Here is a 27,355-nt window from a genome sequence, read left to right as displayed (position 1 = left end):
AACAGATTCACAGTGTCTTGGGAGCAGGCAGAATCTCTCTCAGGAATTATGTCTCTCTTTATAACTCCTAAGGTACCAGACTTCATATTAATCATTTTTCCCTCTAATTCAGGCAATCACGTAAACCCTTTTATTAAGCAAACCAGCATCCTACATAGCCTGTGTCACTTCTTGCCTGGGTCACTGTTCTGAGCCCTGCAGAAGCTCTGTTTACAACAGTGCCAAGTAATGAGAAAGTGCTGCCAATGCTCCATCCATAAGATCAGGTCTGAGGTTTCCAGAGAACTGAGCAGGACTTCAAGAGCAACATGAGTCTGAAGAAATGGATGGTTTTATACATGCTGCTAAAGTGCTTGGGGGGCTCCTGCTTTGAATATGCTGATTTGTCATTGTTTTCATCTGGAGTTGCAAGTCCCTGAAACCTGTAAACACCAAGGCCTAAAGGTCCCTATTTGGGAAGTGGAAATGAAGGGCCTCTTTTGGAATGTTTTTTCTTTGCCTCTCAATTCCCCTAGCTGTAGGATGTGAATAGTGCTACTCATGCATTTTTTGGAAAATACATTGATTTAAGTTTTCGTTATTAGATTCTGCTAAATGTTAAGTGAGGTAAACCTGAATTTATCACAGTGGCTATTGTATTGCAGCAGTCCTTCTGAAATGCAAGCACAGAACTGCCTTTTCCAGACGAACACTGTGAGTGCCCCATTAATACATTTAATGTTTAATGACCAACTGTTTCTCCTGCTTCCTCTAAATTACTGTAAAGTTACTATTCCAAGGAGAGAAAGTAGCTTTTTGTTCTGGAGAAGACTGTGGCATTCATTGCTTTGAGGGAGAATGTAATCTCAAACAGTTCTTAATATTTCCCCTGCTAAAAGGCAGCAAGAATTTGGAAGCCTTTGAAAAAAGGATGAGGCTGCAAGAGAGAAAAAAAGTATCTACTTTCCAGATAGGTGATTCCGGTGGTTGTCCTAGTTCAGATTTGGGGTCTGGGTTTTGGGGTTTTTTTTTGGTCAAATCAATGAATATATATAACTTTGTGGTAGAAATGTTGCAGAGTTCCTTGTTTCTGTTGGTAACAGTGCAGCTCTTTATGATTGGAGGGGAAAAAAAACTGGTTTAGCGAAGGAGGTATTGAGCCTGCCAAAGTTGATGTGGGTGAGTTTGGATAGCCATTTAGTGTGGGACAGCTAGACAGGAGCAGAGAAGAATGTAAAATGAGTAGATTGCTGCAGATTTATGATTGCCAGAACAAAACAGGTGAATTGTTTGTAAGTGTAAAGACCCTGAGTTTGCAGACTTAAGTAAAGACATGCCTTTAAAAAAATCCAAGAAGATGTTGGTATGATGATACCTCTTTTGAACATTGTGCTGGAGGAAAGTTACAAGAATGTTGGACTGTTAAAAATTATTTTTACTCAACTAATGCTTCCATAATGGACGTTAATACTGTTGACATTGCTCATGGATTGAATGCAAGCAATTTAGACAATAGATAGTATCAGGTGCTAATAGATCAAACGTAATTACTCTTGATGAAGTATTTTTACACAGTTTAGCAAAATCATTTTAGTTATTCACTGTAAAAGAAAACATTGAGTAGAAGTGAAAATACTGAGCTTTCTCCTCTAGGGGCATGATATGCATTTCTGAGTCATATTTTTTCTTCATAGCAACCTTTCCTCTATAACAGCTCCCAGTGCAAGTTATTACAATTCTTTTTGCATAAGATAGGTCATGTGAAGTTCAGCTGTAGGTGGGGCCACTGTGGTAGATTGGGGGACAGTCTTAATAGATCCGTTTCATTAATTAAGTCATGCATTTTTTTATTAACAAAACCTGTATGTCAGGTTTAGCCAGCTGGGAGCCATTCTTATGGTTGTTATCTTTGTCAGAAGGAATATTGTGAAAATAAGGAATTACTGTACACGCTTTAACTCCTGATTAAACAGGGGAATGACATCTGTTCACCCGCTGTCCATGAAAAAATAACTTAGGGGCATATCATAGACTTGATTCATAGGTATCTCACTAAGGTAAAAACTCTGTATGTCGCATTCAGAATTTACCCTGAAAGGATTTGTGTCATACCTGTCTCGTGGTCATTGAGGTAAGCGAGGTTAAGGCCAAAATTTCAAATATCTAGATTATTTATTGGTTCTTTTTAGTCTTGAAGGAACTTTTTTCTTCTTGCCCCTCTTTTTGGTTATATAAAGCAATATTTTCTTGCATTCTTTCTCTTCTGGTGTTTCATTCCCAGACATCGGGAGGAAGCAGTAAGATTTCCAGGAAGTATTTAGTTGTACTAGACACGCCAAACACTGTAAGCGTATAAGCGCCTACTGATGGCCACATCCTTAAATTCTTGATACAAATGAATTCAAGGCATTCTTTACTAGGCTGTCTCCTGGTCCTCAATGGGAAATGCACTAGTGACTTTCACCATCATAAAGACTGAACCTTGACCAAAGAGAAAGGAGAAGTGCTGTGAATTTGTCCCTCACCCAAAGGAGTGGGAAGAGGGGTGGGTAACAAGGTTCATATTAATTATTTATGTTTCTTTTTCTTGTGGGCTAGACAGGATCTTAATGTTATCCAGGTTCGTGTACCATCACGTTCTGTTTGTTTTAACCATCTTCTGTAAAAGGGACTTCCATCCTAAGGTCTTTGGTGGAGATACAGAAATGCTTGTTCTTCCATTTAGCTCTTCTTCCGTACTGTCTTTACCAAAAGAGTACTATATTATTATACTTCTACAGTCGTGACAGTAGAACGAGGACAATCACAATGTAGGAGTTTAGTTCTCCCTCTTGAGCAATGTTTCTGCTTCTATCAGAGGAGGGTATAATATCTGTTGAATGTGTATAAGCACAGTAGGCTGTATTCATACCAATAATTATCTTGTCCTGTTCAAAAAATAAATAAGGAATTGAACAGTGTTGGCTAGATTTCACAAGAGCTTTCATACTCATTCAGTTTCCTTGTCAGGTCCTGAGAAAATAATTAATTCTTTGGTTCAGTGCAACCAATACATTTCCTGTTACAGTATTTCACTTTTACCTGGTGGTTATGGAGAAATTATATGCTGGCAAAAAGAAGAAGTTGCAGTTTTTCTTGTGAACTCCTGTTTCATGAAGTTAAAAATGTTGTTTTCCTCTCACTCAGCCTAAATTAAAGTGCACAACTATATTATTCTTTTACAGATTTTATTTCAGTAGCCTAGTGGTCAAAACTCATGAGGGTAAATGAAGAGAGAGGTGAGGGAAGCTGATTTAAAAGTTTTAGGGGACAGAAATCAATTCAGCATCCATTTGCAGCTTCTTTCCAACGCCAACACTTTGGAGCAATCTTTTCGCTAATTTTTCTCCAGCAGCCACAGTCTAATCTCTTGCTTTTCAAGAGGTGAGTCGTGCAATTTCGCTTCCAGTCAGTGGGCCATATCCAGCTGGTGGCCCTTTTTGCCTGGGAGGATGCCAAGAACATCTCAGGTAACAAGGATCTTGGTGCTCACGGCAGCCGGACAAAGTGCAGGAGGCTGCTGTCACTGCCTACACCCCGTGGTGTCAGTGGTGGCCAGACCTGCAATGGGGAGGCAGAAAATGCCTCCTTGTGAGAAACTGTTGTGTTCTTTCCACAAAGGTCCCAAACCTGGATCTGTCTGCTGGGGTTAACCAGGCTGATGTGTATTGCCAACACAGGCACACTGTTAATTAGCTCTTTTGTGTCTTTTCATGAATAATAATTTGTGCTGAGACATGAACCAAGATCATGGCCTCAGGTTTCCAGATGCAGCACATGTAAGGTAATAAGAAGCAATCCTGGGGCCCCAAAGCTTACAATTTAAAGAGGAAAAAGTGAGGGAAAAGCACTTTACTCCTGGTTTCAGCATGGCGGGCTGAGGTTTGCATGTTGTGACTTGCTCCGTACCGCACAGAAGACGTGAAACAGAAGAGGGAATTCAAGATAGAGTTCTGATCCCCGATCCACTAAATCATTCCCCCAACGTGCGTCCTTGTTTTGTGTTAAAGAGAATGGCCCAGACACGTCTGCCCAGTTGCTTCAGTAAGCATTGGTACAATAGGGAAGCAGATTTCCCCTATATTAAATTTCCTTTATCATTTAAGCCATCATTTTCGCTGCCTTGTTTCATAGTGCTTAACTGTCCAAGGAGCTGTATGATTTATATGGATAAGGGTTTGGCAGCAGCAGCTAGGTAAGGCATGGCTTACTGAGTAGCGATACATTGCCATTGTGTCGCTTACATGGCTTTCAGGAGGTGACTTGCAAGTGGGTATCTGCACAGCAATCCCCAAAACGCTGCATTTTTGTATGGGAGAAGCCATGATAGCTTAAAGTAGATATTTCGGATGTCTCTGCCAATCTGGAGGAAGGTTTTCAGACTGCAGCTCCTGCAGCCATCCTAGTGACTCACCAGCCGTTGCAGAGCAGCACTTATTACCAAAAAAAACTGGGAAACCACGTGCTAGTCACACCAGTGTAGAGTTCATGGGTGCACCTTGCTTCTTGGCACACCAGTGACCACAGCTGGACATGTGCTGGAGCACAGGACGCCGTGTTTGCCTTTGGTCGGAGTTGCTTCACATTTTGCAGTAACACCTTTGAGAAAGATCAGGGAAAACTGTTCCAATACTCTCGCTCTGAGTGATTTTGCTGGGGCAGGGGGGAAGAATCCTCACATTAAAAAACAGGTATCTTCTAATTAAAAAAAAAAAAAGTCATTCAAAGTTTTTTAATCAGCTGAATCGTTCACCAAGAAAGTAACAACAAGGGGGCAGACCCCCATGTGATTCCCTTTCCCAGGTCAGTCACACTGAGGGTTTCTAGCTTTAGGGCTACTCAGCTCATCCATGAGATCATCCCTCTCTCAAATTCCATATGTATTTGGTTATTCCATCTCTGAAACACGTTTCCGTGCTTTGTATTTCTTTTAATTACCTTCTCCTGGAGAGACTTTTCTCTTCCATCTACTCAGCTGGATGTTCCTGGCCATGCTGGAAGGCAGGGCTGGCTTGCAGCCCTGGGTCCAAGACAGCTTCGACTCTTGCTTTTCTGGTTCAGTGGGGGAGTTAAGCCAAGCGATCACAATAGCAAATCAGGACAGCCATAAAATTCACGATCATGTCTGATTTATAAAGATAACATTGTATTAAATGCAAGATATGTTCTGAGGTTATTAGTTACAGGCTTTCTTCAGCCGGTCATTCCTGAATGGTGCCATGTGCTTTGCTGCTTGATTGATTTATATGCCTTTATGATTTTAATTAATACTGTTTTCATCAGAGCCAATTACTAGTGATTGGAAAATGCCAGGCTGTTCAGTTATCTATGCCAGCATTTGGGAATTATTCCCATGGTTTTTATTTCTGAAATCTATTGAATGGCATCAAGAACACTGAAAAGGCCATTTAAACACTGGGGAAAAAAATAATGCTTATACTTCTGGGAAAACATTTATGGTGATTCACATTTTGGAAACTGAAACACTATCAATGTTTTATTCCCAGATTATTTTCCAAGAAAAAGCTTGGATCCATTGCTGAATCATTTTCTTCAACATACTTAGGCTCATACTGAAGTTGGATCATGCAGAGAAGGCTGGAAGACTGTGCTGAGGGAGGGGGTCAGGGGACTCCTCCATCCTCCATCCTGTGACATTAGCCCAGAGGCATGGAATAAGCCTATCTAAGTCTCTAAGAGACATTCAGATCCTACCTGGCTGTAGCAGAGGTATACACGCAGTAGATGTTAAAGGATCAGGCTAAAAGTGTTTCTCTGTTCAGCGGTCTAGGCAAACTGCTTTGCACAGAAAAATAGAAAACAGAAAAACACTTAATAAAACTTATTAGCTGAGAATATACCCACTTGAAGATGGGATTATTCATTGTATGGGAATAAAAAGTCTCCAGATCTTTATTATAACTATTTTAGAGTTGTTTTTTTCCCTGGTGGAAAGAGGGTAAAAATCTTGCTCCATCTTGATGTGAGTGAGAGCTAAGAATTTTGCAGAAACTGAAGCCTTGTAAGAAAATCTCCAATGTGCACTTGTATAACAGGTTTTGAGCGAGTCTGGCGCAGTATTTACTACCACAGTATAAAGGGCTGGGTTCCTTGATGTATATTTCTAGTTGGCATTTTATCAAGGAAATAAACCTTGATTTTTCTTTATTTTGTGACATGTGGATTGAACCTACATTTTCTCTGTCCAAAGCCTTGATTTAAAAGCATTAGATCATTAAATTAAGTGCTTTTGCATAAGCCTAAAACTGTAACTGAACAAATTATTTATGCAGAGAGAAGCAAGATAAAGTTTCTTTCAAGAGTTCTTTAACATATCAGATTGATAAGAGTCAAAACACCTTTACTGCCATTAAATATTTACCAAGACTTGGCTTTTGGAAGAGGGGCAGTTCAGTGCAGTGTGTTTGGCTCCATGCAATGCTATTGATTAGCTATCAGAAGGACATAGTTAATGGGTAACTGGAGGTATTACAGAGCGCTCCACATTCTTGTCAAGTCTTTTCTCTGAAGATGACCTAAAATAAAGTCAGTTACAACTGGTGTTCACCTCGCGACAGATTGCACAAGCTCACCTACGGTATGAACAAAAGGTTCACAAGAATCAGTTGACCAGGGCTTAAGCAATCCTTTCTAGTAGTTGTTGTCATCACTGCTGGACTTTAGAACTGCACATGTTTACATTTAATTAGAAGAACACACAGTTTACATCGCACAGTAGCTATCAGTATTGAATCAGAATTGATTTCCGCTCTCTTTCTCATATGACGGTTTCCTTCAGACTAATTAAAAAAGGGCACATAACAAAATGACTCATACAAATTTTAAAGCAAAGTAAACACTATTCCCTGGAGACAAAAATAAAAGTCAACAGCGTATAGTCGTTACATTGAGCTTGTTTTCAGGTGATTCTGATGCCTGCATTATGGTACATGTCAGTACTATCAGATTTATTTTATGTGGATGTATACGTTGATGTATGTATGGAGTACCCTTTGCGCTGAGTGGATGCTTCTCTGGCTGTTTCAGTTTTCAGGGTCAGGATTCTTACTCGTTTCACCTGAGTTGTTGCAATTTGTTTAATACAAGAGGTGATTCACTAGTATTACTACTTTTGCAGAAGAATTTTGTCCTTCCAGGTAAAATTGTCTGTGTGTAGGTCACTTATGTAAAATGGAAGTCAGGAGCCATTATCCTTACCAGTGAGAAGCTGCAAAGGAAACTAAAGGCACAGACAAAACTAGCCTTAACTTCATGCATAATTTGTAACAAAGAAATCTCTACTAGATTTTGTTAGTTATGCAGGCAAATCTGAATTCAAACTATGGTGACAGGAGATGTCATTTGAGGCTCCTAGCACAAATGCCTGACTCCTGAATGTGCGCATTCTTTGTCACCAGGAAAGATTTCCATGCTTGGCATTTTGGTGAGAAAAGGTTGATGCCAGCAATTTCCCCTGTACTCTCAAGTCTGTGGGAGCTGGAGGGGTTGCAGTCCAGACCAGATCGGGGTGTGGAGCTGTAGGAGCTGATGCTGAAAGGCCTGCTCAGGCGGCCTGATGTCCGTTTATCCCATAATACCCTGGTTTTCATATAGGAGATGGTGTTCAGAGTGAACCTCTTGGCAAGGATCAGCATAAAAAGGGGAAAAGTAATACACACTGCATCTATTTGCTACCTGGTTTAGTTGGCGTACCGGTGGCTCTGTTGTTTTAGTGCACAACCAGAGTTACTGCTTCCTTAAGTTCAGCTTTGAGTAAAAAGATGCGCTTTAAGATGTTCTTAAAACTGATATTGTCAAAAACATACTCAAAGTATAAAAAATAAACCGCTATGACCTTTAAGGACAAGATCCTCTGTCTCTTTTCCACCAAGTTTGTGTTTCTGCAAATCCCTGACACAGGCGATTTCCCTGCTGGCCCTCAGCCAGGGCAGCTGGCTCCTCACCACCCACATACACACCCCTTCAGTGATCCATGTCAACCCAGTGGCTCCGGCAGCCAGCGCAGGGGCTGCCAGTTCAGCCCAGAAACCGGGAAGGTGAAAATACCTCTTGTCTTTGAGCTGGCTGTGCCCCTCCTCCCTCCCTCCCTCCCTCCCTCCCCGCCACACGCAGCAGAGCGGGGTCTGCTCTGCCCCCCGCGATGCTCACGCGTGCTGGGGAAGGTGGCCAGGGTTTTGCGATACGCGGTACAACCATGGAGTCGCTGGCACCATCTTAAACAGCCTTTATATTCAAATACTGAGGTCGCTCTTGATGAGTTGATGCCAGTTCTGTCTTCGATTAATAGATAAGGTTCCTTCTGTATTTGCAGTGTTACCTAAACAATCTATTACTGTAGGGAATAACTGCAGTATTACAAATACTAAGTTAAAGTTATTTTGTTAACTAAAGCCATTGGCAAATATTTAAGAATGGCCAAAGCATATGAATTGACAATAAAGAACAGATACAAGGTAGCAGAATTCTTTCCTGTAACTTCTGGTATGGTAAAGTAAACATAGAACAAAATAAAATTATTGTTGCAATTTCAGATTAATTTTACTCAGTTAGAAGCAAGCTTTTAGGGCTGGATAGTTTCATTCTGTGAATGCTTAGGCTAGGATATGCTAATACAGCTAATTCCCTGTCAAAACATGACAGGAACATTTTATGGCAAGCGTGGTTCTAGAAATAACATGTAGCCTAGTAAAAAACTCTGAAGAGTATCCACAGTAGTTGCTCTTGTATTGAAAACACAGTCCCCTGATTCGTGGAAGAAATTTGAGGAATTTTGTGAATCTGTGTCTTGCAATTAACACAGGTACATTGTGGAACTGTGAAGATGTTTTTTATTTTATATATATATAATTAATATAAGTAATGTTAACATGTATCAAGTAATATTCAGTATTAAAGCATAAAAGCTACAGCAGCCTCTTCTGTAAACTCAGAATATCTGAGAGTTGAGTATGTGTGAAAAGAGCTAATGCTGAGTTATCATCTTCCAGACTCTAATTAATCAATTAGCGATAACAGAGACCCCAGCTCTAGATGCATCATGTGCTCAGGAAATTCAGGTGCATTTCTTAACTACAAACCATTGACTGCTAATCTAGCCAAAGACGATAGTACCACAGCTGCAAAAAATCTCGGAAATGCTTCTTTCCACTCATCAGTTTCCTGTATGTTTTGCACTGTTTCAACCAAGCATTATTAATCATCCAGAAACTATTTTTGTGGGGGTCCTGGCCCATTTGATGGTGCGGCGAATGCGAGGAATGATAGGTAGTGCTGGATGTCATGCGCATATCGCTGTCACGTGAGGCTGTGCTATCTGAGCAATTTGCCCAGTGGCTGCATGAAGTGAACTGGAGACATCTGATTACTGTGCAACTTCATAAATGAAGGGTTTGTAATGGAGGTATGGTTCCCGATTATTTCTTGTTGAGAGCATGTCTCAGCAGTCCTTCAGCTTCAAGAAAGGCTCAGATGATTAAATCACATGCCTCATGTCCTTACTACCTCTCCTAAGCTGGTCGCAGGGGAATGGTGTTGGTACTGGGGAGCGAAAATGAGGCCCAAAGGAAAATAGGTGCTGCTTGGCATCATCAGCAGAACAGCTGGGTTCAGTTTTGTCCTAAATTCAAACTTTGCTGCATCTAACTTAGCTCTTTCAAAATGATGGGTCTCTTTTCAGTAGTGAAGCTCAGGGCGCCTTGCAAAGGTAGTGTTGCGATTGCTCTTTCTTAAAGATGAGGAGACTGAGACCCAAGGAGGAAAACTGTGTTTGCTAATGGCCTTTCATTTGAATTTGTTGAAAAATTGAAGTTCTAAGATGGATGATGATCAGTTCCAGCTTTCACTGTAGGTAATGAACCTGTGCTTGAATCATCCAGTGTCCAGACTGTTTGGACCCTTGTACAGGTTGCAGGTTTCTCTAGATCGTTTCTGGAGAGAAGGCTGAAACAACCCACTGCTCACTGTGGATCCATACTCACCCATCATTGCGTTTGGACAGTGTGGACATGCACCATCAGTGCTGATCTGTCAACATGTTACCCTCTAAAATCCTGAGGTTATACCACCAGCCACCACAGAGAAGAAAACCAGTGGTGGGCTCTGTTCAGCAAGTGCTTGTCATTGGGTTTGGTGAGAGAATATGAAATAAAGAGGAGCCTGAGCTCATCCTAGAGGAAGAACGTGTGGGTGCCCCACACAGGAGAGCGATGCTGCGCTGGACTGTGACCCAGCAAAGAACACGCTCTGTGCTACACACCTGCCCTGCAGTTATAACGTGGCCTGTGGCCTGTGCACCACAGAGGCCAACACATCTGCTGTCTTCGGTTAAATTAGCGAGAGATGTTTGGGTGGTTGTACTGAAGAGAAAACAGAGTCCTCTTAACTCGTATAATTGCAGGTGAAGGAAGGCTGGTAAAATATTTGTCTATGGTAGGGCAATGCCATCTAGTTACCAGTCTGCCAGCTGTCAGGCTCCTGACTCACATGTAATGCAAACTTGACCATTTCATATCCTCTGCTTTATAGCAAAATGTCAAAGTTCTTCCAGGTCTTATGGGCTTCATTTTAATATCGTCTTATTGCAGTGTTGCCTAAGGGCACCTCTGAGGTAGTATTTTCAAGGTATCGATGCTGCCTGGCCCTTGAGTGCACTCAGCGGTGTGAAGGGACCCTCGTCAAAGCCATCTTGAGTGCAGGCTGAGGTCTCCAGAACTTGAGTGTCAGAAACATTTGTGGTGAAAACCAAGGTCAGACCTACATGCCTTTAGGAACGTTGGATATGTTTATCACAGGGGTGGGGGAGGAGGGAGGGGACGAACAGGGAATGTTTGTTTTTTGCTGGGGTTTTTTTTCTTCCTTTAGGTGGAAGGTTTCTCTGTGTTCTTCAGTAATTGCTTCAGGTAGAAAATCATTTCCCACCTTGCAGCAAAAGTATGCCTGGCAAGGAGAGAAGTGTTATAAGAGCAGCACTTCATACAGTTGATTTTCAGCCAAAGTCAAGTCCCTCTGGGAGCAGTTACAACTGGTGAAATTTTTTAGCAGGCTTGAAGCTACTCTGACTTTGGGGCTGGGGAAGCCTCTTGCTATCTGCAGGAGCGACATAAGTGACACATCATCACATGTCACTTTTTCTTCTGCCTAGACACAGTTAAGGTGGGCCCTTGAAGCTCTCAGACCCAAGCTGGAGCAAGAAAGCGGCCACGCTGCCACAGTAAAGCAAAAGGCTTACTATAAAGAACATGTGAATTACTTAAATCAAGAAATTGTTTGAATGCTTCTGTCACCAATTCTTCAGGCCTAGGACTCCCCTTTATATTTCATTTATAGCAGCAATATTCTTTGAAGAAATAATCTTCAGGACATTAATGAAGGAATTTCAAATTAGTAAGTATCAAAAGAGACTAAATAAAAGTATTGTAGCAAAGCACACATTGATGGAAATCTGCCAACTGCATGCTTTTGGAAAAAAAAAAGTTTAAAACATGTATCAACCACAGTACCTTTATCTGGAGGAATCACACTGGCTACAAAATATATACACGTCAGAATCTATTGATCACTCAGGTGCAGTCGTTGTGAGTTAAAACACGTAACTGTATTGCTTACTGTATTGTTCGTGGCCAGTCTTTGAGAAGGAGCCTGGTTCTAGCCACACTGGGCCAGTATTTTAGAATCTAAATAAATTACTATATTTTTCATATGTTCTGGAAAAAAAACTCAGCTGGTGTGAACAAGTTAGACTATTTAGGCTATCTTCCCTTTTTTGTAATCAGGGACACATATATTCACTGAAGAGTTTAGCTTCTCATCTGTCTTTTCTTTCTTTTAATCTTGTGCCAGGTGTTTAAGAAGTGGGCAGCTGTGGTATTTTGGTAACCTGCTTTCAGCATTATTTGCATACTTTTGTATTTTTCAATGGTAATCAATGCTCAACCATAGTGGAACTTCAGTAAATTTTGTGTGCAACAGTTAAGTTTATTTTTAATGAGTCTGTTCTAGGGATTTTAATGTCCCTTTATAAATATTTATATTTTCAATATGTCTTCATTTAATTGAAAAGGTTCTTCAGATTCTTTCCAGACAACCGCAGCTAGTAGGCGTAATGACATATCAACACTCTGACCTTTTAGCTTCTGGATTTCTGTTAGTTCATCAACATTTTGGTTGTCCATGTATATTATATTTTAGTTTGTATATGATTTTCCTCTATGGGCTGTTGGAATGAAGGGTGGTTTCCGTACAAACACCTTAACAAACTGGAAAGGAGGAAAGTATGCTATTACATACTAGCAGCTGTCATGTAGATTGTGTCTCGAGTATTGTAATCGGTGCACACTGCTACTAGAAATCCACACTGAAATAATGTTTGATATTTGCATGGTCATCAGTCAGAGGAATGGTCTTGAGCCATATTCATCAATACAGCAACAGTTTCTGATATTCATGAAGTTGTTTTGAAATTACCTCAATTATTTATCTAAAAGCATAAATTGCTCATTGCAATATCTTGTTGCCATCACTTCTGTTACAAATGACTTCCATTAATTTCTTCCTCTACCATGTCATCAATGTCATCTTCCACTGGTGTAAAATTCACCAGTGAATTGTGGCTATGAAAAGATGAGAAGCAATTGTTGCTAATCCCACAGAGAGCTTGCTGGTGCAGGCTCCTCCCCACATAATCAGCTATTAATATGATTTCTACCACTGCACCTGAATAACTCAAGCAGCTGGCTACCTACTGATTCCTTAGGAAATAATTTCACAGTTAACAGTGTCTTCATTGAGAAATTTTTACCTGATGCACCATCTTCTTTATTCTCCTTTCTTCTCATTATTTATAGGTAACCTCTCGTTCTAATATCCTTTTTGCTGGTTTACATAGCTATTGTTAGCTGATCCAGGCATATTTGTGTCTTTTAGCTTCATGAATCTGTTGCCTTAAGACTCTTTTCAATGTCATTTTTAATTTATGATCTCCCTTTGATTTGTCCAGAACTTTTTGGCACACAAATACAAAGCATGTAGTACTGCATTTTGGGTTGTACAATGGAATAGCATTATTTTTGTGATCTTTGATTTGATATCTCTATGAATATACCTCAAAATCATGTATAAAACTGAATGGGTTGAGTGTACATCCATGGTGCTTCACTGTGAGATACATGGTAAATGTGTCTACTTTTTGCCTGAGTGAAGTCAAAGCAGTGGGTCAGAAAGGACCTTGCAAGAAATGATAGTGGAGGACACTGCAGGTATTGAAATGTCCCATGATTAAACCATGATGCTGGTAGGTTACCTATCCCTGTCTACTATAGAGAGGCTATTTAAGACACAGTATGTTCTAGTACAGGTTATTACTAACTTATTTAAACCAACATCAAGAAATATTTTAAGTTTCTTCTCGCAAAAATATTGACCAAAGACCTTTAGAATTGCTTAGTGCATGCAAATCATTGCTATTTCTAAGTAATCCTGCTGATTTAGAGATTCTCAGTTGTGTATTGGAGCATTTTGATTCTTTTCATTATACTGAAAAATATGCAATTATGCAAATAAACCCCCTGTAGTTGGTGAGTCCACTTGCTAAGAGTCCTGTGTAATACATCAGTAACTTACACTGATTAATTCAACTTCATGTAAATCACAGTAACAGCTTTTTGCTGCAGCTCAAAGGTGATCAGGAAGATGCCACAGCTGAAAAATACTGCCTTGTGAGGTTTTGTTGAATAGGTTTTGGCTTTTTTAAATTTTGGTAATTGTTACATACTTGTGGAAGAGCCTGGTGGAAACAGGATGTTCTTTTTGTTCTCTGTCACTTTTGAAATAAAATTTGTTTTGGTATTAGTGTATGTGGGTCCATATATGATCATATTTGAAAAGTTAAATTGAGTGTAATACTCTTGCAGCTTGTCCTTAGACTGAAACTGAATAACACGCATGATTATTTTTTTTCCCAGCTTATACAAATCTTCATCTGAAGGAACGTGTCTGAAGGACCAGCTGAACTGTGTACTCAGTACTGCTGAAGGTGGACCACAGGGCAGGGTGGATGTTGTGACCCTTACCTATCGCCAGATTGAAGGTCTGGCAGCTCAGCTGCAGCAGGCTCAGTCAGAGCAAAAGGACACCGAGCTGAAGCTCCAGAAAGCCCTGGAGGCTTCACGGGAGGCCAACGAAAAAGTTCAGAAGTAAGTTCCACTTCCCTTCTTTCAAGTGAAATGGCAGTTGGAAACCAAACGGAATGTTGTTTCTTCTGATACTTTGTCCATCACTGCAGGTGTGGTGGTGCTCAGAAAAGGTCCTTTCAAATGATTCCTCCCTTGTCATCCGTTCAGCTCATTGCCTAGTCAGTGGGAAGCCCATCACTGTAACGGTTTTACAGTAGTACACAAATCAATGTGCCTCTCGTTACTGTTGCAGAAACTGCTTTCTACATGTGCAAGGCACAGAGAAAGTGTTTTCATCTCCTATGAACGATTTTCGCTGTGTTTTTACCCCATGGCAATCCTATGGCAGCAGAGTATTTGCCTTTATAATTGCATGGTAGGATATTGAGGTTCTGATTTCTGGGCTGTTACACGCCTGGCAGTTTTCATGCCCTGGTAAGTGCTGGTGGGGTTGTTTAGGGGGAGGCTTCAAAATCTCACTGAAACCAACAAGAAGTCTTCTCTCCCGTCATAAGATTTCCTGTTAAAAGGTTACTGAACTCCAGACCTGAGGTTCGTCTCTACTGAAGTCCTTATTGCTGTGTTTGTTATTACTACCACACAAGCCTTTAAAAGTCTGGTTGTGGGACATAGGCAAACATGTAGGCAGAGCCTCTTCACGGTGTGGCACTTCTCATCTCTGCGTTACATTCATCAGCTGCAAAATACCGCTCTCTCACCCTTCCAAGGGGATCAATGCTGAACTGATGCTAATTTTCCTGTCCGTCCATATTTGTCTTCAACTTCAAGGTCTGCAACATATTTCCAGAGTAGCCAGAAATTGGCTTATAATATGTTGCAAGTGCCTAACAAGAGTCCTCTCTTGTTTAAAAAAATACATGCTGAGTTCTCCTATTTAAAAAAATATATTATTTTTTTTATATTTTCGATTTATTTGGAACTACATAAAATATAGTTAAGATAGATATAGGTATGAAGATACGTATTTTCAGGTATCTGTTTAAAACCTCCAGTGATTGATTGAGAATCATTCAGATCTTTTTTCTGAACACTTAGATATATTTAAAACTTCAGCAGGTGCACACTTGATAAAAATAAACCTACGAAAATAATTACAGCATGTTAAAAAGAATATTGGCTGAACCTATCTGTACATTGTTTAAAGTTGTTGTTTCATTTTATTTTATTTATAAACATTTACTAACCGTAGGTATTTAAGTGAAGGTTGGTTTTTGATTGGTTTGTGGCCTTTTTTTAGTGAAACAGTCTCGTTTAATCTGTGTAACCAGGGTGGCTAGAGTAGAAGTGCAGCCACAACTTAAATTAAAGTGGTGGTAATGCACTGCTGTAGTGAAAAGAATTTACACAATTTAACATGCTCAACTACTTGGGAAAATTTTGGTCAGGTTAGTTTTCATTATTGCTGAGATCAGACCACTGAGCCTATAGCAAAATTAAACAATTGGGTGAAGTCTTTTGATGACAATAGCATGCCCTTTTTACCAAGAAAGTGTGGAAATGCTCTGTGCGTCTTCCCAGCACCCGGAGTCATCCACCCCCATCTTATAATTCAACCTGCAAACAGATTAAGCAGCTGAGTTTGTGGAAAGTGTGTTTACTTTGAGCTAAGAACCCTTGTGTGACACTATAGAGATTCCTCTGACACCTCTGGGAGAGCTACACAGACAGTTCGTACTCATCAGCAGGGAAACCGGGCTGAGAATTCCCAATTTCTTTGTAACCTCAACCGCTTCATACAAATCAGTGTTTGGCAATTAGGCAGGAACTCATTTGTTAGCTTTAGCTTTTTATTTCAAAGATGTAGGATGTTCTACATTTCAGAAAGGAACTGACAATTTATAAACCTGTCAACAGAAAGGCTTCTTGGTATTAATTACATTGGTATTAATTATTAGCACTGTTTCAAGAGGATGCTTATTGTAATTTAAAATGTGGCACTACAATTCATAGCCTAAATAGGGTTCTAAAACATCTGTTTTCTTGGTTTCTTTCAAATGTTCAATTAAAATTCAGTTCTGACATACAAGGGAAGTATTTTTAGCCACTGTATGGTCTCTCAGTATTATTTGGTAAAATAGCTGAATAATGTAGCAACAGTTAAAAATCAGAAGAGGAAAATAATTATAAGCTTTATTAAGAAAAAACATAATTAGAATAATTAAAATAATGTTGAAAAATGGTGGACTTTGTATCTTCATACCATGTAATTTTACTGATGCTCCCTATGCCTTTGCTAACCTGTTCTCTGGCAACACTAAAGAATTTTTTAGTATTCTTAAAAACTTTTGCCTCCAGCATCATATGCAGAGTTTGAAATAGAGATGTAATTTCTCCACGGCATCGCCATCATGTCAGCCATTTGTGTACCCACCTGCAATTGTTGCTCTCTAAACGTGAGATCCAAGTCAGAATAGTGGTCCTGTGTTTTCCGTCAGGACACAAAGCATCTAAAAAATTTCTGGATCTTATCCCACATGAAACGGCAGCTGGGAACCAGAAGGGGGATATATTGGAATCTGCTTATAGTGAACTTGGATATAGTAAAATTCTGTTTATACTGAAGTAGGGTGAGCATCTCGCATCAGCTCACCGAAGTGTGAGATATAAATTGCGACTGTGTGCCCTTGCCTCCAAAGATAATTCACCATCCTAGTGGGGGGTGGGCGGGGTGTGAAACAGAAAACGTTGATGCTCAGAGAGCGACCACACAGATTTAGCAGCATTTGTTTGAACCTGTTTTGACTTTGAAACACTAACAAGATACACATTAGACTTTTAAGAGAGCACCGTTCTAGCTTATAAAGGAAATACATGTTTTAACCCTGTGGCGTATGTAAATAAATACACATATGCGCACACATAACACGGTACATATTTATTCAACAGGAAATTATGGGCATCTGCGCGATAATATTTTTAACCTATACTCTGTAGAACGGCTGTGACTATAATTTTCTGTATTTAATTAATGTTTTTAATTCATGGTTACAAACAAAGAATTAGGACAGCGGTGCAGAATTCACCAGGAGCGTTGGCACAGTGCCACAGGCCCCCTGCAAGTTTGTCCTGCTGGAGAAGCCAGGAGCCAGCTGGTGCAGCCCCAGCAGGGAAATGGGGCTGACCTGGAGAAGGTGACTGGAAAAGCCTCTGAATTAATTAATGCCTCTGCCAGCAGAGGAAGCAAGACATTTTAAAACTGTCCTTCCTGCTGGAACCTCTGGGATTGAGGAGTGGCTACAGATGTCAGTGAGATCAGAGGAGGTTATAATGTAATACCAAATCAATATTAGCCAATTATCAGTAAAGGTTGAGACCACTTTTGATGTGTTTCTTTCCAGGAAATTTTTCTGCAGCAGCTTTGCAGCTGGAGTGAATTTTAATGCAATTTGTCTGTTGGAGGGCTTCTGGTTTTTTCTCACAATTTAATGACTCTAGCTTAGCAAAGCAGAGCTCTCTGCAAGTGAGCGCAGTCAACGCTTGCACACTCACATAGCTGTGCAAGGTGGCAGCGGAGGATGTGCTTGTAGAATTTCTATGTAATCCTCTAAAAGTAAATACAAATCCACAAAGTAATGGTGCAACGCTAAAATATACAGGTATGAAAATAAGCATAAATGGTGAGAAACATGCTGCTTGTGTACTCCAGTCGAGGTAGTTCTGACTATGAGCAAAGCAAATACAAAAGTGATGTAAAACAGGAATTATTACTTCGTTTGTTCTTAACTGTTTATTAAAGAGACCTTTTCTTTTGATTTTGGGTTTTTTTTCTTTTAAGGAGGAAGTCAGGAGAGTTACAGATTTAGATAAAGTATTCCAGTGGACTGAATACATAAGAAACCTAAGTGATCTTCTAAATAAGCAGATAGTTTTATCAAAGGAGATTACTCTCTCTCATAAAATAAATACTACCCTTAATAACATTTGCTTTACCTCCTAGGGTGTGATTTTTTTGGCCACCTAACTCATTGTTCCTGGAGCACACCCTTTCTTTGAGTAGCCCTGGCTTTCCCTCCTGCATTTCTGAACATGCTCTCTCTGCTTTTGTAGTTGCTCACTGAGTTTCTCAGCTGATGCAGATCAATAAGTCAATCGATGACACAATAAAAACAAACAGTTCTTCCCAGCCTTCAACACAATTGGAATGAATACAAAAAATGGGAAGGAATAAGAAGCAAGTGTTTATGAAGTGGTTAGGGTCCCCCTCTTTTGCAACTAAAACTAATCTGCCTTCCAAGTACAGGAGCTGTGTGCGTTTCACACCAACATCCAAGATGTTCTCCAGTGCTGGCTGGAGGGTCTAATCTTCCTCAGAATGATCTGAGCAGTGCAGTTCAAGAACAAGAATGAATATTTGAATAATCACACCACAATGTGAGGTGACCCTCTGACAGGGGACTGACCAGATACACATATGGATTTTGGGAAGACGCTCTGATGCTCTTTTTTAACACAGCTGTGAGAAGAATGTGGCTAAGACCCAGTAGTCTTTCTGGAGTATAGCTGGCAAAGGAAACCATGAGGAGAAGAGAATTTAACACATGGGTGTAAGAGAGTCCGCTTCATTGATGCGATCTGAGGGGAATGTCTAATGACTGGAAGAATCAAACTTGGCAATGAAAACACAAAGCTCTTTTCATCAATTCGAACGCAGACTCTAAAGCTGCAGATGGTTACCTCCGGCCTTGCCTATTCAGTGTGGGGTTGTATAAAATGGCACTTTGGTGAATACTAATAGATCAAAACAAAGATTTAATAACATAAAGATGTGGTGTTCGTTTTTGAATGAGGATACAGGTCAGTGTCTCAGAAAAGAGTGAAATAAGTATCTTTATGTATGGGTCTAAAGTCTCTGGAGATTTTTAACTGCAAACATGATATCTTTAGTGTGCAGATTGTATTCAGTACAGCACAGCTATGCAGGGAACAGGCTAAAAGCAAGGTTTCTGAATTATTATACTAATCGAGCCTCTTTGCAACATGCAAGTGTTGTTAACTGGTTATCTCCCTTTTACAATCACACCTGCGTATATTTAGTTGAAGTATACGTTGTAGCTTGTATGCGTTCAGTCACTCGTTGTGGATAAGAATGGAGCTAGTTAATTAGAAATTGCAGGCAGAAGCACTGCACAAAAGAAACAAGTTGTACATTCACCAGGACTTAAAGCTATTTGTTTTGGAGGAACCGCCAAATGTTAGAGAACTCGGTTGGCTTTATTTTAAATTTCAGATATATATTTTTTCAATTTTCATCTTTCAAAACAATAAACATCATTTGATTTCTTGCTTTATTAAGAGGTTACATTTAGATGTTCAGACTTCCCTATTAAAACTAGACTGCTTTTTTTTTTTTTTTTTACTTACAAAACTGTGTTCTGGTGAATGTCAAATCAACACATTAACCACTGGAAGCTTCATAGATATTAATAGTTCACTGATTTGTGTCAGTAAATAATTTAGCAACTGTCAAAAGTGATTTTGCTTTTAATGAAAACCACTGTGCTGCCTGCTGCTGTGAAGTTCTGCTGGGATTGAATAGTTGGTAATCTTTTAATATCATATAGGGAATAATCTGATTGGTGCTGGCATTTTGAATTGTAAAGTAAGTTCTGGTGACTTGTTGAAGAATGTAGATGTAGGGCTAGTTTCTTAGCTGGAGCAAACTCGCTGTAGCTCTGTCGCACTGTGTTGCATTCAGTTGTCCGTGTTGAGGATACGACCTGTATTTTACTGAGAAAAAGATGCTGCTGGGTACATTCAAAAGATGAGCAAGTGAGGGCAAAGTGCTGACAATCCTTCATTTGCTATAGCGAGCCCCAGGAGACAGTGGTTATGAGACCTATGGAAGGGGACGGGGAGCTGAGGAAGACAACTCTTGTGGCAGTCTAAGGTACCAATGGAAACTAGCAATAGCTCTGGACTTTCAGAACTGGATCAAAAGTTCTTAAAGGAGATGCAACATGGAAAAAACTGCTTGATGAGGACTGATGTGTTGGCTGCCTTGTGCAATGATTAAAAACAGATTATAAGCTCCACGGGGCCCATAAGAGATACACAATCTCCACAGGCGGGGTTTTATGGTGTTTAGGAAACCCACACCAGCCAGATGGAAGATTCCCAGGCACGCAAAACTACCACATACCCCAAAGAATTCTGCAGAGTGCAACAGAGATGATGCAAAATTTCTTTGGCGTGCAAGACATGAATAGAAACATGAGAAAGTCTGAAACACAAGATCTAGTAACAATCACATCAAATCATATACAAAAATATTACCATTAACTAGAGTAGCAATAACAGGCAGTGTGAATTTATTGGATTTAGGGGTGATAGGCTTGGAAGTAGTCTGCTTTAGGAATTCAGTGAGGAATTAGGACTAATTGAAATGTGTAAAGAAAGTCACGTGTGATCTAACTGAAAACACTACATAGTATGGTCAGAATTAATTTAAATACTCGGAATTCTGCACTTACACCAGTGACTCCTCTCAGAAATTAGACTGCACTAACATGTACGGTGAAATGATGAACTAAAAAGTCTTATAGAGATACCTGTTTGTTGTAATAAAAGAATTGAGTAAGCCAGTGAGGTTATGTGCAGCCTCAGAGAAATTCAACATATAGAGTGAGACCAATTTTCTGGGTCTGGAGGCAATAAAATACTGAACTAGTATTCAAATCTAAGGCGAGCTGAACAAATTCAGTCACTGGTGGCGTATTCTCTGGACTGTTGTAGGTATGCCGTGTTTCTGCACCACTAGCAGATCTTGTCTCCCTTGGTAAGGCTAAGGTATTATTCATGCTGTACAGAAGGAGATGTATCGCTTTTGCAAAGCTGTAATGAAATGTGTTTTCTGCACTGGATTATATTCTCTTTATTGGATGACACTTCACTTAGAATTTTTGAATTGCGTACTTCGTGTTACAGTCCAGGTAAAATTTGCAGGATGTGACGGAGGGAGTGCCTGATAACTTAGTGCCACTAACACTGATAACTTCCCAGGCCAGAGAAGGGAGGACTTGGGTTAGCATAAGCAGAAAACTCCTGACTGGAAAAGTACAAAACTTTTTGTCTTCTCTGCTTGGATTCCTTAGAGACCCAAATGAAGAAGCACGTGCTGAACTGGAGCAGTGCACACTGGTTGCACAGAGACCCACACAGAGCAGTGTGACCTCAGATGTCTTCGTTCAAAAGCTTCTTTGGTATCTGTGTCCCCCATCTGGTTTTCTAAGTGGTTGTCTGGGAGTACTCCTCCACGGTAGGAAGGAATGGAGCTAAGGTTCCTCCTCCGTCTGAGGATATCCTGGTTCAGATCTCCTGTACCTCAGAGGGATGTTTTAGCCACACATGTTTGATCTGGGTGCTCTCTATTCCTTGCCTTGGAGGAGTATCACATAGCAAAATAATGCAGGCTTCCCAGATCAGAGAGCAATGAGCAGGCTACTCACCTCTGAGAAGCAAGACCTGGTTCTGACACTTTCCTTTAGGGCTTTTTCTCAGTTTTGTCCAATGCCTATTGAACATAAATACAGAGCCAGTAGCAGAACACCCATCTCCCATTTCCCAGGTCAGCACCCTCGATCACCACCCACAGAATCACACCTCCAGGTCTAATAACATTTCAGATGTTTCTTCTGTAGAATTTCATGGCTTCAGAAAAAGTAGAGAAGACATTTTAACCCTGGAGTGTACTGCTCTCCTGAGAAGTTGCAGATGTGGGTTAAACCCAAGTTTTCCTTAGCTTGGCTGATTGCTCTAGCTGATGGTCAGTATAATTTTTTCACACTTGTTTTAAAAAGGAGGAGTGAGCACTGCTGTTATCTTTGTCACCTTAAAAGAAACAGGTGGCCTCAGGCTATCTGTAGCAAAGGGCAGCTTGAGGACCTCTGGACAGCTTGGATCAACCCACTTAAAGCAAGGGGCTGAGATTTAAAAAAAAAAAAAAGAATAAACCCCTCCTATTTGGCAAATTTAGGAGCATCTTTCTCCTTAAACTAGTTGTTGCAAATCCCATCCCAAGATGCTGTCATGCTCTCTGTGCAGTCTGTAGGAGGAATGCACTGGTCCAGAGCTCACATGGAGCTGCAGATCCTGTTCTCAACACCAGCATCCTGAAGGACAGGTTTGGTGATTCTCAGGATTACTACAGCTGAGACCCTTTGCAGTACTAATGAGTCAGAATATCTTTTAACATCTCCTTTTCATTTGAAAGTGACCCTTAATAGAGCAGTTTGTGGTATCAGTACCAAAACTCTCATACAGTTATAATGTGGGATATTGCCAGAGCAGATGATGGAATGCCCTTCTCATGGTACTTTGGGTGTCATAAATTAAAATGAAGCCTTTAGCATCTGATGGTTTCTGATCAATGCCAGGGTTGTGTTCAGTGGGGCACTTAACAGAATGAAGACAAAAGGTCCCAACCAAAAGGAATGACAGGGAAGCCTTTCCTGCATTTCTTGCACAGCCAAGATATCCATTGACTGCAGGGAGTTTCACATGGATGAAGAATGCAAAACTGAGCATACAGTCTAAATCAAGTACTTATTTTCTTTGTGTAGCTATGGTTTGTATTTACTTAACCTCTGTAAATTGTGGATTGCAGTGCAGATATTGTTTTCTTAAAGTATGGGTAGTTACAATATAAACACAAATATTTATCATCATTTGAATATTTATCATCTCAGCCTTTCACGAAAATATAAGCAGTGCTCAAACTTCGTTCTCTCAAACACTAAAATGTATTCTATGAAAGTCAAATGTTTTCAGAGTCAACATAATCACAGCATCCCAGTTTTTGACCTGTGTGTTCATTTACAGTTTGCTTATAGCTGCTTCACAGAGATGGAAGTTTGTAGATTACAACATGGTTTTATTGATTTATCAGTAGCAAAATACACTAAGTATACTCAGTAAACTGGATCGGCTAGCTCTTGGGCTTGTATTGTATAATATCAGCTTGTTGTGGAATACTTCAGAACAAAATCAGAATGTTGGCATAGTTAACATCAATGGTGTAAACCAGACTTGCAAAGACTAATATTTAGTAAGACCAATAACACAAACAAATTAGATTTTGAAGTTGTTTGCCCAATAGGAAGAAGCATGCTGACACAGTATTTGTAAGCTTATAGTTAACCATTCTATGACAAATTATTAAATAACTTTGAACAGCAGATTGAGTGCTCCTTGAAGAACAGCAAGAAAACTTTTTCTCAGACTTGCTTTTTTTTCCAAGATGATAAAACGAGTGTCACAGCAAATAATCATTTACTTTAATATTTTATATCCAAATAAAATAACTCCATGGCATTTACATTGCCGTTACTAAATAGTATTTGGTTTGTTTGCAAGAGTCATTTATTTGTGGCTTGGCTGAAGGAATAAAAATAAATTTGCGGTTCTTTCTGTTAATACTCATACTGTTTCTTAACATATGCAAAAGACTGAATGCTGTAAATGTATGTGCAGAAGCTCGAAAAGAAAGCCTAGACTTTCTGAAGCTTCTGAATTACATATAATCTTTTAGAGAATTGCTGGAACAGTTCTTTACAGCAACAAATAGAAATAACTGACTAGGCCAGCAAGGTATTTTATTTTAAACAAACTTGAAATCATTTCAGTTTTTCCACTGCTTAAAATTAAGTGTACCTTTACTGAAGGAGGGGCTTGTTCTCCAAGAAAAAAAATTGCAGTTCATGTTTCTAGTCTAATACTGAGTCATTAATTAATAGCCAGATTTTTCCATGAGGCTTTTAATTTTTTAACAAGCTTTTGTAGAAAGACAGCATCAACTGTATTTATGAGAACTAACAACAGCTTTAACCCCATCATTGCTGCTGCTGTTTTATTGGCAAGTTGTTTGGCTTTCTTGTTCTACATTTTTGCTGTATGTGGTACGGGTATAAGGATGAAAAGCTAAACACCGAGTTGCTGGAAGGCATAATTCTTTCAGACCAAATTTTATCATTTCAGCTTCTGATTATGAAATTTTTCCCCATAGAAAGTATCAGAATTCAGCCTTTGAAGGGAAGACACTGTAGGTATTGGAGATGTGTATAATAAAATTAATGTATTTAACACTTTATTCTGTTCCTCATAATATATCCATTTCTTTCACCTCAGTCTTTGGTAAGATAATAAAAAATTATTTGAGGGATGTAACAGATGCACATCTGCATCTGATAAAAGGGATTTCTAAGTGGTGAACTCAACACAAAAGATGTTTCACAGATCTCCAATTTTAAGTACTGAGAAAATAGTTTGCTCTATGCTTTTGAAGAATTTTGTGACTTTGATGTAAATGATGTAAAGCCAAATTTTTGTGCTTGCTAGCAGCACAAATTAAAAAGTTTTTCTCCTACAATCAGTCCCATTCATGTGACCAGCAGGCAGAATTGCCACCAAGGCCTGAGTCTGCAGGCTCCCCAGTCTGGAGGCATTAAATCTGCCCTCAAAATGACCTGAAGGTCTCTCTCCTTGCTCGGGAATTCAGTCACCTCCCAGGAGCAGGAGGAGAAGCTTATTCTCAGTCAGATGGCAGGAACATGGACCAAAATAGGCCCAGAAGGCCAGTGAAAACAAAAAAAAATTCTCATGTGAATTGACTTGCTAGAATGGTGCTGAAGACATTGGAGACAGTCTGTCTGCCGGCTCCTGGAGAGAGGTTACTGAAGCTGAGAAGTGGGGAGGCTTGTTTTTACCTTAATGGCCTTCAATGGCTGATAACTTAGTAAAAAGCCTATGAAGTATTTTGAGGAGCACTACGCATGTGGAGGAGACACTTTGGTCTGTGATGCCAAGTCTCAACTGGTATTTTTAAAACCCCTTTTGTGTGTGTAAATGAGCAGTTAGGCATCTCTTCTGGTTTGATCCCTGCACAGGGGACCCCGTCACATCACCATAACAGACAAACTTCATGCTGATTGCATCTGTCTATAATCTATTTCAAACATTCAGAGAAGGAGAGGATGTTTCATCCCGCTGCTGAGGGAAGACTGCCCTTATTTGTTTTCTAGAAATACTTTTCAGAAGTATGACTAAGCGTGAATTGCCCTGAAACCAGGAGAAGTCTGTGGGCACCACTGGATTACACAGGAAGGGTGGGGGGTTCACCTACCAGTCTGAGCCTGTTACAAAGGACTTACCATAACTGGGAGCTTAATTGAATGCTTTCCTCTTACATCCAAACCCGTTTCCATTGTTACTTGATCTCTCAGGGATGTAGAATCCACATTCCAGCTTGGGCAATGTCACATCAGTTATGCCAGGAAAGAAAATCTATTGAAATACATCAAATCTACATAAAACCAATTATTTTTATTGTAAAGTGGAGGGGTTTGATGGTGGTTTATTAGGAAGGAATTTTCTCTCCACAAGCTCCAGTTTACTTTTCGTCACAAGGGTGGAACTACCTCAGGGAGGTGGAACATAACTGAGAGGTGCCTAAAGCCAGCAAGTCTGCATCAGGTTTTGTAAAATATTTGTGGAATTAAGAAAAAAGCTCATGTTGTCTTTATTGTTTATGGTATCAAGAGGAGTCTGCCAAAGTTGTGCTTTGATGTTATGTACTTGGGAAACAGCCTGAGTAGTACATCAGTGTTCGCGATTTTACAAACTCATTGTAAACAGGACTTGACCAGAAGATGCCCAGAAGAGGTGAGACTGGCTTGGAATAGGCAGCTGAGAGGTTTGGATCTGGCTTGTTTGAAGGCAGGCTTGTTTGAAACACGCAGAAAGGAGCAATGCGCTGATTTCAGACTGATACTTCTGAAGTTCAGAGTCTCTTAGTAAACCTATTCCCTACAGATACGTAAATGTGTATCATTCTGCTGGTCCTGTGTTCTGAATTTTTTTCTCACGAGGAATCCTGTCTAACTTCGTTTTGAGCAGTTTTGAAATACTATTTGGTTTAGATAATCAATTTTTGACATTGCTTTTAAATATTCCTGAAGAGAGATTTAGAACAATCCCCTAAAAAGTAGGTCCTTTTTCCATCTCCCGAAATACTTCTCAGCTGGATATACAATAAGAGAACTGGCTAGCTGTTAGCAGTTGACATGGTTCAGAGCACAGATAGAGAAGCTCAGAGAGAAGGGCTCTGTATCCATCAATTTTAGGCTCTAATTCTCCAGGATATTTTTTTTTGTTCCTGCACATGAGGAACCTAGTTCAGCTCAAGACTACTTATACATAAAATTAAACATGAGGGCTTTTCAGTCGTCTTGGTTGGTTGAGCTTCAAGCAAGTCATTTCATTCCCTGCGTACTGTTTTGCCACATAGTACACCTGATGCAAAATAGGCCTGATGTCTGCCTTTTAAATGCTTTATTTAAAAGTTCTGACCATCCCTCTGTGTTGTGAGCGTTCAAAGCAAAGAGTATTTGCTTTGCAGAGATTGTATTGCTCTCAAGAAGAAGGTGGGTACCTGTTCAGAGACAGAATAAGCTTCTGTCTTAAGCCTGTGATTCATGGCACTCAGTTAATACCAAACATCGTTACCAAAGGGCAGGGCTAGCATTCGTCAGGAGTTGACAGGAAATAGTATTTTTCCTTCTTCAAATGAATAAATACTATGGCAGGATACTTCCTGTGAGGAAGATATATTAGCGTAAAGTAAAACTGCTAGCTTTTCCTAAGCAGATTTCCAGGAAGTATTTGGCAAGAAAATCCAGGAAACCCTTGCCTATTCATATCAGCACAAACTTTTTGGAAATGCTCTCACTGCATGGAGTAGGCTTCGATGTCAAGATTCTCCTAAAAAAAGAGACCAGCTGTGACACCAAATGCATGGAAACAGTGACTGTCAGTGCTAAAAGTAATTCCAGCTTTGGTAGGGGGTATCAAAAAGGTTTTTCTTGCACAAATAGTCTAAGCTTTGCATAAAATTGGCTTATAAACTGTTGGACTGAAGCTGGAGTAATTCGGTGAAATTCTGTGATCTGATTAAATAAACTGATGAGTATCATTTGGCCTTAAATATGCCAATATGTCCTCTATTTCGGTTATTATTAATTTTTTAACTCTTCAGTGTCAGCCACACAGTCAGATCTGAATGCTCCATCCAATAGTAAGAGCCTGGTCTATATGATAAACGTGTTGTAGATCTCAATGTACTGAAATACAGATGA

At 39.9% G+C, this 27,355-nt stretch overlaps 1 protein-coding gene across 12 annotated transcripts in view; it reads left to right on the top strand.

Moving 5' to 3' along the window:
• The window catches only part of MIPOL1 (mirror-image polydactyly 1), a 203,448-nt gene that overhangs the window by 157,466 nt on the left and 18,627 nt on the right, over positions 1-27,355 (top strand). For all 12 annotated transcript variants that reach the window (XM_080394330.1, XM_080394327.1, XM_080394325.1 and 9 more), the window contains one exon: positions 13,998-14,228. In XM_080394330.1, coding sequence (XP_080250456.1) covers positions 13,998-14,228 — 231 coding nt within the window. The remainder of the gene's footprint in view (positions 1-13,997; positions 14,229-27,355) is intronic.

Source organism: Falco punctatus, assembly GCF_963210335.1.
Source record: "Falco punctatus genome assembly, chromosome: 7".
NCBI lineage: Eukaryota > Metazoa > Chordata > Aves > Falconiformes > Falconidae > Falco > Falco punctatus.
Note: the sequence above shows the minus strand (reverse complement) of the source record. Positions and strands in the feature narration are given on the sequence as shown.